The sequence below is a fragment of the Dama dama genome, chromosome 4 (assembly GCF_033118175.1).
Source record: "Dama dama isolate Ldn47 chromosome 4, ASM3311817v1, whole genome shotgun sequence".
Taxonomy (NCBI): domain Eukaryota; kingdom Metazoa; phylum Chordata; class Mammalia; order Artiodactyla; family Cervidae; genus Dama; species Dama dama.
The window spans coordinates 30,878,365-30,892,552 of NC_083684.1; the positions used below are offsets into that span (position 1 = coordinate 30,878,365).

At 38.4% G+C, this 14,188-nt stretch overlaps 1 protein-coding gene across 6 annotated transcripts in view; it reads right to left on the minus strand.

Annotated features, from left to right (window-relative positions):
• Positions 1-14,188, minus strand: part of PSME3IP1 (proteasome activator subunit 3 interacting protein 1) — a 38,235-nt gene that overhangs the window by 14,762 nt on the left and 9,285 nt on the right. For 5 of the 6 annotated variants that reach the window (XM_061138574.1, XM_061138575.1, XM_061138573.1 and 2 more), the window contains exons 2-5: positions 9,884-10,021; positions 9,283-9,381; positions 8,753-8,875; positions 4,384-4,513 (exon numbers count right to left, since the gene is read on the minus strand). In XM_061138574.1, coding sequence (XP_060994557.1) covers positions 4,384-4,513; positions 8,753-8,875; positions 9,283-9,381; positions 9,884-10,010 — 479 coding nt within the window. In that variant the 5' untranslated portion in view covers positions 10,011-10,021. Of the gene's footprint in view, positions 1-4,383; positions 4,514-8,752; positions 8,876-9,282; positions 9,382-9,883; positions 10,022-12,330; positions 12,448-14,188 lie in introns of those variants that run through there. The other variant, XM_061138572.1, reaches the window with a different exon arrangement.

Here is a 14,188-nt window from a genome sequence, read left to right on the forward strand (position 1 = left end):
ATAGAAGATATTAAAGAGCAAAAATAATAAGAACTAAATCCAAAAGGCCTTTGAAAAGGCTAGTAAAACAGAGACTACCTTCTCAAGAAAATAGTCAAAATAAGAATAAAAGTACAACTTCTCAATATTTGGGGTGAAAAGGGGACAAGAGCAGTTAGAAAAAGAATACTGACAATTTAGCTAATGCATTTGAAAAAAGACAAAATGAACAAATCCCCAGAAAATACAACTAAAAAAACTGACTCAAAAAGATTTGGAGAAAGGTAGATAGTCCTATAGTCACAAAATAAAAAAGAGGGGCCCAAAGTGATTTAATGAGTTCTACAAAACCTTCGCAAAAAAACACTATCTTATACAAACTCCTCCAGAAAACAAACAAAAAAAAGAACACTCCCTAAATCATTCTGTGAAGTTAGGTTTAATTTTCACATCAAAATCAGATAAAGTGGGGGAAAAAAGTACAGGCCAGTCTCAATCATGATAAAAAATGCAACAACCTATACAAAACATTAGCAAACCAAATCCAGCAAAGTTTAAAAAAAAAAGAAGAAAACATATCACTGCAAGTTGGGTTTATCACCAGGAATGCAACATCAGAAAGATCTCTATTTTTTCACTGGAACAGTAAAAAAGAAAATTTTATCAATTCAAAAGCAGGAAAAAACTGACAAGATTTAATAATTCATGGCTACAAACAAAACAAAACCCTCTTAAACTAGGAACCGAACTATAAATACCATCCTTAGCAGTGAAAAGTTATAAGCATTCGGTTTAAAATTAGAGATAAAACAAGGATGTGCACAGTTACTGTTCTAGTATTTTGCTGGTGGTCCCAACCAGCTCAATAAGAAAAAGGAATTAAAAGGTACAAGGAAAAAACTGTCATCATTTAGTGACTTTCTACATAGAAATTTCAGAGAATCCGCCAATAAATTATTACAGTTGATAAGAATTATTAGTAAAGTTAATAAAAGTTGGGTGGCTGGATACAAATATACTAAAATCAACTGCATTTTTATTTACCAGCAACAAAAAAATATAAAATACCTAGGAATAAATCTAATCAAAGACATGTACAACATCTTTGAAAAAAACAACAAAACTTTTAAGACTTTAGTGAATGACTTTAACTGAAGCGAACAAATGTAGATATAAACCACGAATAAAGGCTCAAAAATATAAAGATCTGATCTCTCCATAAATTTAACAAGCAATTTAATAACATTTCAATAAAAATCCCAATAGGGACTGTTAAAGAACTTAAAACTACATCTAAAATTTATATAGAAGAATGAAGTGGCCAATGTACCTTCTATCAAAAAAATATATTCTGAGGCTATAATGTACATTATGATGACTATAGTTAATGATATAGTATTGTATATTTGAAAGCTGCTAAGAGTAGATCTTAGAAGTTCTCATCACAAGAAAAAAGTGCGTAACTACATATGATGTAAACTATGTGTAACTATGTCAACTAGACTTATCATGGCCATCATTTCACTATATACACATATATATTATCAAATCATTATGTTGCATATTTGAAACTGTTATACATCAATTATATATCAGTTTTTTAAAACCGACCATCTTAAAATTAAATGTATTTGGTCACTTTAAAATTAAAAAGATAAGCTATAAACTGTAGGAAAAAATGTTTAAAAAATAAAAGCCTGTGAATCAGTAAGAAAATTACAAATAACCCAGTAAAAAAATGGCAATATAAATGAACAGATCTTTTAGGACAATGGGACACATGAATGGCAAACCAACATATAAAATGTCAAAAAATAAATAAATAAATAAAATAAAATGTCAACTACATTTGTTAACAGGGGAATGCAAATTAAAACCATAAGGAGATACTATTTTATAAATCACTTTATTGATGTATCTGTGCTATCCCCTAGGGTAGCAAGAAGCCACACGGAGTAATTTAACACTTAAAATGTGACTACTGTGGCTAGGGGACTGCATTTTAATTTCATTTAATTTTAATTAAATTTACATAGCCACAGGTAGTCAGGGGCTATCATACTGGACACATGACTCTAGAGAAACATGCACATATGTACAAAGTTTGTCCTTAACCCATCAGCACCATGTGTCATGATTCAAACATTCACTCACAGGAGAATGAACAAAGTTTGACATCTCAAATAATGCACTATTATACAGCAATGAAAGTGAATGAATTACAGCCGCACATACACAGAACAGTTTTAGTCACAGAAACAATTTGAGCGAAAAGCCAAATTCACAGAAGATGGAGTACTGACAATGAAATCATTTTTAATAAAGTTCAAAAACAAGCAAGTTATTATACGGCTCATGGATACCTATATAGGAAGCAAAAAAAAAAAAAACCCTACAAAGTAAAGACAGACAAAAGAATGATGAACTAGACTTAGGAAAGTGGTGTGAGGATGACAAGGCAGGGAGACAGAATGGGGAAGAGCACAGAGGCAGACTCGGTATCACTAATGCTCTAGGTCTTAAGATGAGTGATGGGTTCACAGGTTCTTGTTTTATTACTATGCTTGCTTCCCTGGTGGCTCAGTCGGTAAAGTGTCTGCCTGCAGTGCGGGAGACCTGGGTTTGATCCCTGGGTCGGGAAGATCCTTTAGAGAAGGAAATGGCAACCCACTCCAGTACTCTTGCCTGGACAATCCCATGGATGGAGGAGCCTGGTAGGCTACAGTCCATGGGGTCACAAAGAGTCAGACACGACTGAGCGACTTCTCTCTCTTCACACACACATGAAGCATCAGACTTTCACTGAGCATTACAGTCATCTGTGAACTTGAAAAATTAGACTCCCAGACCTCACTCCATACTGAGCTGGAATCAGTGTGAGGCAATCCACAGGATTAACAAACTCCCAGGTGACTCTAATAAACCCAAAGCTGGGTAGATCAGGAACGCCTGCCCCAGGAGACTCATTTACTACCTTGCTGCACAAAACAATAAAGGATGATCTAATAAAAGGTGGTATATAAGGACTAGGAGGGGCTTCCCTGGTGGCTCAGATGGTGAAGACCTGGGTTTGATCCTGGGTTGGGAAGATCCCCTGGAGGAAGGCATGGAAACCCATGTCAGTATCCTTCCTGGAAAATCCCCATGGACAGAGGAGCCTGAAGGGTACAGTCCATGGGGTCGCAAAGAGCCGGACACAGCTGAGCGACTAAGCACAGTACAGCACAAGGACTAGGAGAGATACTTACAACACCCATTCTGCTAGAAGCAAGACACTAGAGACACTGACTGACTACCTAGAGAGCCCCCTCTTGGTACAGCCCAGTACAACTGACCCAGGTCCAAATCCCCAAAGATACTGGACCAGGCAAGCAGTTTATATGAAAAGTTAAAAGGAACCATCCATGGCTTGGGTAACTGGCCCTTTTCAGGCCTCTGATGTGCCTCCCCTTTGCTTCTATGCCATGATGACATTTTTACATGTAAACAATGTTGCGAGCAATGTTTCCAAGAAACTGTTCCAGCATTCAGTGTTTTCCAAACCACAAAACTCCATCAATGCACTTTCTTCAAAACATGTGGCTGGCTGCCAAAATACCATATTGATTTTCCTAACAGACTGCACTTCAGCTTAGTATCATTTTGCTTATAGTAGAGTTGGTGAAATTGAAATGACCAAATTTAATCACTTTGGTGCCATTTCAGGGTTTGAAAGGGGAGGAACAGAGAACTTATCAAAACCTCTAGAAGTGCTGCCACCCCACATCAAACAAGCAGCGTCCCAGCCAGGTGTGTAACCCTGTCACAGCTGCCACCTTCTTACAGACCTCAGGGCCTTTGCCCCAGCTCTTCTCCCAGCCTGGGCTGTTCTGCTCTCCTTGTCTGCCTATTAAAACCCTCATAGTCCTACAGTCCTCACAGTCTCCTTTCTAATGCCTTCCTTAACTTCCCCAATATGAGTCACATATACCCACTCTAGGCTGTTATTCCTCCTCCCTGCTCTCATTACACTCTATATAAATCCTTCCACAGAACTTGCTACCTTGTTTGCCTAGAAACACAGATGCTCAAATGTTGAATTCCACCTCTCCTGTTACTTTCCAACTTTGGACAAAGGTTCTCAACCTCTGAGATTCTCAGTCTCTGTACTTTACAGAGGAATAAAATATCACCTGCACCGAAAGTACTTAAGTGTCCAATGAAGAGTGGTTATTATGTTCAATGAACAGAGACACAAAGGTCAAAGGCATCAGAAGACACCAAATCTGATAGGGGAGTGAGGGAGGGCCACCAAGGAACTTCACCAAGACCTGTGCTCAGGTAACTTTGTTCTGACTACCATTACTCTGGCCTTTTGGGGCACACAGTCAGAGGGAGATTAAAGTCGTGTGAATGCGGGCTGACCTCTTATGCTTCACAGCTCCTGCCAACAGCTTTGCCTGGGAGAACTTGTTCTTGGTTTCTATGGGTTTCACAGCTTTCTTCTCCACTTCCTTCTTGTTTTCTGAAGAAATTCCAACCTTGTTGAGATTACTGTGAGTTACAGGTTAAGGATCAAACTAAGCAAAAAGAAGAGCTATAGCAGGACAGTGATAAATCAAGACGTGGAAGGCACCTGTAACTCATAAGCACTTCAGCTCTGCCATGAAATGTTTGGCCTACTTATTTAAAAAATGCCCTCCCCAGACTTTTCTTGCAGTCCAGTGTTTAGGACTCCATGTTTCCACTGTAGGGGGATGGATTCAATCCTTGGTTGGGAAACTAAGATTTCACATGCCAAGAAGCACTGCCAAAGGAAAAAAAAAAATGCCCTCCCCTCTTTATTCTCCCAGTCAAATCCAGCTTATTTAAAGAAAAATGAAGATGACTAGGAGGAAGATGGCAAAGCAAGCCCAAAATAATACAGAGAAGCAAATTTTTTTCCCTTTGCTTCCCAAAGAAAATCCTGAGGATGACCAGAACACCTGCTATTACCAAAAACATGGCCAATATCACACTTGTTGGGCAAAACGAAGATCCTGAAGAATCCAACAGAAAAAAGTGTAGCTTCCCTGAATGCAGAAAAATTATTTGCTTTTCCCCCTAAGGATAAAATAAAATTTTTCAGAGTGTCCTATGACTATCAGTAGCATTCAGCTTTAGATATTATGAAGACTAACTCCTATTCTTCGGATGTAAGACAACATCAGAATCATCTTAAGGCTCATTTAAAAAACAGGGTCCCTCCCCTGTCCCAAACCTACTTACTGAATGAGGACTTCCAGAGGCCCAGGAGCCTGTATTAAACACTCTGAAGGTGATTTTAATGAGAAACCCCTGTGCAGAGACAGCATAAGGAGTGAAAAGCTGTTTAAAAGCATAAAACAACCAGTTCATTCCTTACATACTGTTCTCAAGCTTGATGTCAATCTATGGCTCCCAGTTTGTCAGTTTCTTTTGTTCTCTTCACCAGCCCCCTCCTCTCCTTCCCTTTCATGCTCTCTCACAACCTATTAGTCAATAGATAAGTACTAGAACATGTGCAATTCCTTACTTAAGATGCAGTGGTGCCTTGCTGGAACAACAGCGACATCTAGTGCTCAAGATATCTAAGACGTATGTATTATCAGCCCAAAGGAGTGGAGGTAGGACTATATAGTCTAAACTATTCCTGTATCTTTGAACAATGGAAAAACCGGGTACCAGAAATTAGGAAATTTTAATTTCTAATTCTAGTGTCTAATTTTCAGACACTCAATTCTTGTGGGAACCAGTTATCTTAAACATTTGTAATATTCAACAGGGATTATACTTTATACTCAGCATTATTCTGAGTTTCATCTATTTAATGTTTTTAAGGTAATCATGGAAACTGATGTTAATACTAAATGTTCTTTTTTTTAAGAATAAAAATGAAATAGAAATTTCATCTTTCTAGTACAGAATACCAAAAACCATGAGCATGCTGTGATTTTTACCTACAACTCCACCATAAAGGATAGAAACTTTCAAGTACAACAGAAAAAATTTAACAAAATCACACATTTATAATACCAAGACAAAGACAAAAACCAACATTTAACTTTTTATTCTTCTTAAGTGAAGAAAAGCTCTCAACTTCTTTTTTGGTGGGTAGGGAGGGAGATGGTAATAATATTTTTGATCCACATCCAAAGCCGAAGTCCTTTTGCCCCCTTAAGACCCTCTCTCCCCCTAAAATGTTTTAAATATACAAATACATTTCAAAAGTCTCAAGGAATAGACTACATGAAGCAGTTTTATTTAAAAGGTCACATCGTATTTGAACACACATATTAATAAATACTGTTCTAACCTAAAGAAAACAAAAGTTCTGTTTATACTGGCACAAACTGCAGCTTACTTGTATTCACAAGTATCACATTATAAAATATATCTTATACCAACCAAGCAAAACCAAGAACCATCTCCTGATTTAGAGCTTTAATGAACCAATGTCTGAACCCCAATTCCTACCTCAACATGTCTCTGGCTACATGCATGCTTGGGATTAGCACATTATACATTAGTGGGCTGGAAGGCTTGCTTTGTTTCAGTCTTTCTAGACAGAACTTTCCAAGTCTCCAATAAAAGCCAATAACCAAGAAAAAAACACCAAAAAAAAAAAAAAAAGCCAATAACCCTGGAGCCTCTTCAATGTTGTACTGCAATGTTATCAGGACAGAAAAGTTTCTTTTGCCTCACGGCTGCCCTGTTCATCCTTCCCTTTGAAGTGAAAACCCAAGGGCCTCTCATACTCATACCACACCAACAATACTCTCCAGAATGTTGCCTTGGGAGACACTGTCTTATTTGCTTTCCTGCCAAATTAAGCACATAAAACAAGACGTAATTCAAGTGAAAATGTAATGTATTTTTTCCTTAGAGGAAAAAGCTGGATGCCTGAAACAATGGAGTATATGCAGTACATATACCTGCCCATTTCTGCAAACATCAATGCATAATACCATCCTGGGGCCATGATGCAATAGAGTGGGGGAGGGAAGCTTCAGAAGAATCAACCTCAATCCTACAGTTGGGATGGAGGTGTGATTTTTCTATCAACTTCTATCTTAGTGTTATACCAGAATTCCACCTGGAAAACAGAGACTGGAAGCCACGTCTCTCACTACCTGTTCAGAGCGCGTTTTGTGGCAGCATGTTGCTACCTTATCTCAATCACTGTCAGTCACCTTGTCTTTAACCAAATTCCTGGGAATCTGTTCACATTTTCTCCTACATAACTCTTTAATGGGACCTACTGCGCACACTCTGCAAAAAACAATACCAACTAGTGCATACACACAATCACAGCACCAATCTTAGGGGTAAAAAAGCCTGTTAAATCACACTATTGAGGTTATTCAACATATAAGCTTGAAATACTCAAATAAGCTTTCTCACAGGAGGAAGACGCTAAGGTGGCCTTTTTAACCTCTGCCATGAGTCATTCGTTAATCTCTTCACACACACACTGAGAACCTACTCTGCACCAAGCGCTGGAGAAAGCAGTGGTGATCAAGTCTGTGTTCTTACAGTGCTTCCCTTATATTCCAGCAGTAGAGAGGCAAGCAAACCTATAAGTATATAATTTAAGATTTTCAGGTAGTAACAGACTATTTAAAAAAATGACATTATAATCAGTGATGCGGGTGGCTGCAACTTTAGATGGAGTGCTTAGGGAAGATCTTTATGAGGAAGGGAGCTGAGACCCAAAAGTCATGAAATGCCAGCCCTGTAAAATCTGAGGGCAGAGCATTCCAGGCTGAGGAAACAGCAAATACAAATGCCTTGAAATGGAATCACAGAGCTCAGTATGAGAAGAACATAAAGAAGGGCAGTAAGCTGGAGTGTAGTAAACATGAAGAAGAGTAGTTCAAGATAAAACAGGGAGGTGAGTTGGTCTAAATCAGGCAGAACCTTGTAGGACCTGGTTAAGAATGCAGATTTTAAGTCTTAAATGCAACAGGAAACCACTAGTGTTTGAAACAGGAAAGTTATATGATCCCACGTATGTTTTCAAAAGTTCCCCAGACTATCGTCTAGAGAAATGGACTGGGAGGGAGAAGAACAGCAGCAGAGACAATCAGATGGTCACATAGTCCAGAGAAGGTCTACGACGACTGCAGTGGCAGTAAGAGCTGGAAGATTTGGAATACATTTTGGAGGTAGTCTGGCAGATACCAGAAAAAGAAGAGATTTGGAGGAAGGTAGTATAGTGAAGGTAGGAGTAGTGAGGCATGGAACTGAGAATTTTGATTCAGCCAAGTTACATTTGGGATGCCTAGTAAGACATGCAAGTGGATGCCAGAAAGATAACAGTGAGCCAAAGCAAAGTCCTCTTGACTGCTTTCCCTACCCCTCTATGGAGACAGACCAGGCTGTATCTGTAGGGAAGGTCTGAGGACACAGGAGGGTTGCTAAAAATTTCCTTTAAAAAACCTAGAAGCCAGTTTCTCCCCTGGATGAGGTTTACTGCATCGCCCATCTGTTTCAGAGTCTAATCTCACAAGGCAAGAATACTGTGGTACTGACCATTAGGATTTAGGCCTTTAGTTAATCCTAAAGGATCTGGACTTTTGATTGCAACAGACTCTTGCACGCAACATAACTACATATTGCTGCCAGTTATTCAGCATCACAGGAACATTAGAGTTGAAAGGGAACTTAAAGATGACTAGGCAGAAGACCCCCATTCTATAATGAAAAAACTGAAATGCATAGATGTTGATGAGAAACTGACACCTTACAGATTCCTAGCAAAGTACAAAGGATATTCTGTATTCCTTCAGTTCTTTCAGTTCTTCTTCTCTTCGCTGTTTTTCTATTAGTTCTTGCTGCCGAGAAACCTCATCAAGGAAGTTGGTCTCATCTTCGTCTAAGCCTCTTACCATGTTTTCTGAGGAAATAATTAAACAAGGAACATTTAAAGCAGGCTAAAGGGAAGATATAGTCAAGATTTTTCCTTGTCCTGTTTTTTAATAAACAGCAGATTGTTCAGGGGATTTCTAATCTTCTAGAAAGAACTTGTAAACACCAAAGCTTTTGGATAGATAACATGGCATAAAATCAAAGCATCTCTCCCATTACTAGATGTTAGCATAGAATTAAAATGGGTATACTGAGTTCTAAGCAAAAATGTTCAATGTGGTCTAGATGGTAGAAAGCTGTCTCTTTTCCACCAAATGAGCACCTGGAGACTAGACAATCAAGACAATTTCTGGTTAGAAAAAGTGTTGCACAAGGCAAAAGTGCACCAAAAAGGCCCTGGAGAGTCCCTCAGATGCTGTTTTTTCTGAAGCTTACTGAATTTGAACTGTTCTTCATACTCCTGCTGCTTCCTGTCTTTCTGTTCCTGTAGCCTTTCATACAGAGACCGAGGGTCATAAACCTCCTCTGGGCATTCTGAAAGAAAAGGGAGGGGGAGAAAATACATACTTTACAATCCATTCATATTATTTTGGAATCACAAAGGATTTAAAGATAAAGTCAAGTTTCTGCATGATCTGAGGGCAAAGATAACACAAAAATAGTACAAAGTTCACAGCTTCCCTCTAGACCTCAGACAGGAGCCAGCAGTTCTCAAAGCCAACTGTGAGTGTGAACAGGGCCCATGGACTGAGACAGCTAACTGGGTGAGGGATCCACCCAAAACAAGCCCTGCATGGTAGCAGCACTCTCAGCTATTCAGACCCTGGATCCACCTGAGTAGCTAGAAGACCAGTGGAATCCTTTGGAATAGAGTGTGGTAGAGTGGAAAGGGCGTGGAGGCACAGATCCTGGTCTGCTCCCAGCTACGGAGACCTCACATAGGTCCCTTCACCCCCTCAGCCTCAGTTCTTCTACTCTAAAGTGATGTTAATAGCCTGCAGGGTTGTGAGGATTAAAGATCTGTGAGCCTATATACCTTCTGGATCTTCAGGTTTTCGAACTTTTTCCCATTCTTCTTGTCTCCTTTTGCGCCGTTCATCTAGCTCTGCCTCAGATACAAACCTCTTTTTGATAACAAGGTTACCGTCATCCCCTCCATCCATAATGGAACAGTCTAAAAAACAAACAAACAGAGTCTGAAGTCAGGCAGGTTGATTCCTCCAGTTCCATTCTTCTTTCTCAAGATTACTTTGGCTATTCGAGGTTTTTTGTATTTCCATACAAATTGTGAAATTCTTTGGTCTAGTTCTCTGAAAAATACCGTTGGTAGCTTGATAGGGATTGCATTGAATCTATAGACTGCTTTGGGTAGAATAGCCATTTTGACAATATTAATTCTTCCAATCCATGAACACGGTATGTTTCTCCATCTGTTTGTGTCCTCTTTGATTTCTTTCATCAGTGTTTTATAGTTTTCTATGTATAGGTCCTTTGTTTCTTTGGGTAGATATACTCCTAAGTATTTTATTCTTTTTGTTGCAATGGTGAATGGTATTGTTTCCTTAATTTCTCTGTCTGTTTTTTCATTGTTAGTATATAGGAATGCAAGGGATTTCTGTGTGTTAATTTTATATCCTGCAACTTTACAGTCATCAAGACAGTATGGTACTGGCACAAAGACAGAAATATAGATCAATGGAACAGAATAGAAAGCCCAGAGATAAATCCACGAACCTATGGACACCTTATCTTTGACAAAGGAGGCAAGGATATACAATGGAAAAAAGACAACCTCTTTAACAAGTGGTGCTGGGAAAACTGGTCAACCACTTGTAAAAGAATGAAACTAGAACACTTTCTAACACCATACACAAAAATAAACTCAAAATGGATTAAAGATCTAAATGTAAGACCAGAAACTATAAAACTCCTAGAGGAGAACATAGGCAAAACACTCTCCGACATAAATCAAAGCAAGATCCTCTATGACCCACCTCCCAGAATATTGGAAATAAAAGCAAAACTAAACAAATGGGACCTAATGAAACTTAAAAGCTTTTGCACTACAAAGGAAACTATAAGTAAGGTGAAAAGACAGCCCTCAGATTGGGAGAAAATAATAGCAAATGAAGAAACAGAAAAAGGATTAATCTCAAAAATATACAAGCAACTCCTGAAGCTCAATTCCAGAAAAATAAATGACCCAATCAAAAAATGGGCCAAAGAACTAAACAGACATTTCTCCAAAGAAGACATACAGATGGCTAACAAACACATGAAAAGATGCTCAACATCACTCATTATTAGAGAAATGCAAATCAAAACCACAATGAGGTACCATTACACGCCAGTCAGGATGGCTGCTATCCAAAAGTCTACAAGCAATAAATGCTGGAGAGGGTGTGGAGAAAAGGGAACCCTCTTACACTGTTTGTTTGGTGGGAATGCAAACTAGTACAGCCGCTATGGAAAACAGTGTGGAGATTTCTTAAAAAACTGGACATAGAACTGCCATATGACCCAGCAATCCCACTTCTGGGCATACACACTGAGGAAACCAGATCTGAAAGAGACACGTGCACCCCAATGTTCATCGCAGCACTGTTTATAATAGCCAGGACATGGAAGCAACCTAGATGCCCATCAGCAGATGAATGGATAAGGAAGCTGTGGTACATATACACCATGGAATATTACTCAGCCATTAAAAAGAATTCATTTGAACCAGTCCTAATGAGATGGATGAAGCTGGAGCCCCTTATACAGAGTGAAGTAAGCCAGAAAGATAAAGAACATTACAGCATACTGACACATGTATATGGAATTTAGAAAGGTGATAACGATAACCCTATATGCAGAACAGAAAAAGAGACACAGAAATACAGAACAGACTTTTGAACTTTGTGGGAGAATGTGAGGGTGGGATATTTCAAAAGAACAGCATGTATACTATCTATGGTGAAACAGATCACCAGCCCAGGTGGGATGCACGTGACAAGTGCTCCGGCCTGGTGCACTGGGAAGACCCAGAGGAATCGGGTGGAGAGGGAGGTGGGAGGGGGGATCGGGATTGGGAATACATGTAAATCCATGGCTGATTCATATCAATGTATGACAAAACCCACTGGAAAAAAAAATAATAATAAAAAAAAAAAAAAGAAAAAAAAAAAAAAAAACAAACAAACAAAATATTTCAAGTGAGAACTGTAATTAAAATTCTGAAGAGAAACAAGGAAATTGAACTCTGTCTCCCCCAAGCAACAGACTACCTCAAAACTTCCTTCAGCCTTGAACTGAGAAATCCTCAAGTAGTTTAACTCATAAGTCATTGACAAAAGCACAGGATTACATTTTTTTAATGTATTATGTAGTTTTATCAACATCTATGTTTATCTACAAAGTCAGTAAGAGGACCTGGAATAATTCTAAGGTGGTGAATGGTGGAGCTGAGAATCAGCTGAGAGCAAAAATTCATACTCTTACCCACTTAATCATACCCCTCCCCAGAAACCAGGGATCTTCCTTAAGAAGGACATGTCAATTTCAGCTTTCTTCTTATATCAAATTCCAGTGCTGAGAATGTTCATGGAACATCTTCCTCTAGCGAAGACGAAAATGGAAACGGAGGAAATAAATCCAAACATGCAGAACAAAAGAATAGTCTTTGCCTAAATCCTACTGTTGAAGTTCAGTTCATTGTAACAACACAGAAAATTTTTAAATTTACTAGAAACAAAACCAAATCAATGGACACAAGTTGTTGCTCCTACCTAAAGCTCACAACCCTGGACATTTCTGACTTAGCATTACTCGATGTCTCCAGCCAAGGGCCTATTACAGAGAGAGAATTGTTCCATCTCTGTGACCATGCCAAAAATTCCTAAAGTTTTGCAGAATGACCTCTTACGGAACAAGAGCCAACATTTTCTTAAATGTTTCTGGCAGAGAAAACATCAAAGATGTAGAACTCTAATGGATGGGAGAGACAATTTAGACCCTCACTGTCCTCTTTCTCAGCTGTAGCTCTCCTTCCTCATCCTATATTGGCTGTCTGGTTTCTTCCTCTCACCCTTATTTACTGGGAAGTAATTCTGAATGTGATGGGTCCTCACATCCCACCTCAAACAATTCTCCATCTGGCAACAGAACCCACCATTCATACCCAGGAGATTTTCATCCAACCCACACTTTAAAACTGTACTCCCTTCAGGCAGCTGACTCTCTCTCTGAGCAGATATGACTAGCACGATAGTTATTCCTTAAACTGAACTGAAATCTCTCTTCCTATAAATTGTACACATGGGTTGAATCCACTGGGACTACACAAAAGAAGCCAAATCCCTTTTTCACCACAACAATGCTTCAGTTGTTTGAAAACTCCCATTTTCCTCCTAATTTGTCACTTTTCTAGGTCAAACATTCCTAGTTCCTTTAATCTTATAAAAACATGAAAAAACTGTCTCAAAACAGTGAACTTAAACTGCTAGGATTTAAACCTGGGAAAGCAATATTAGGATATGTAATACAACTGGCATGCCATTGAATCCATCTCTTTACTCGTTACACTTGAAAAAATAAAAAATATATAAATACTGAAAGAACTCTTCTTACAGGTCAAAACAAAAACCTTGAATCTTACATGCTTCCATCTAAATAAGAATTCAGACTCAAGATTTATTCTTATAATGCAAAACTAAGGAAGTAAAGCCATCTATTTAATTTTCACAGCCTGTTGAGTTTTTGGATAAAGAAGAACTCATTTAACTTAAAAAAAAATGAATCTGACTTTAAAAAAGAATTCACTTGACTTTAAAAAAAATCCCTGAAACTCAAGGGTCAGAGCCTTTAAAATACATGTAAACAAAGGTTTGAATTTGAAACAGAAATTCTTAGAGAATAAGAATTTTCCCAACATTTATCAATTACTTTTGGAAAAAGACAAATTTATGGGATTCCAAGACATTGTTACTCTCCTTCTCATTTTTTTCCTCAAGTGTTAGAACTGAACTTTTACCCAAAGAGTTTGGCCTGTGCTATTTCCCCATCTTTCACATGAAGGACTAAATCAAGAATCACGGTTGGTTAATGAAAAAGAAAACTAGGCAGAAGCACGTTTTAAAAAGGAAATTTAAAGACAATGGGTTTATAATTTGACAGAAAAAAATTCTAATTCTCTCAATGGGTTGGCTTCCTGAGAAAAGTCACACTGTCAAAACTAAGGAGCACTTGTAAAAATCTGTTCTTTAAACCTAACATAATCCCGACATTCCCTCATTCCCAAAACAAAACTAGATGGCCATGCCTAATTAGATTTCTGTGAATTTAAAAGGACCAACACTAA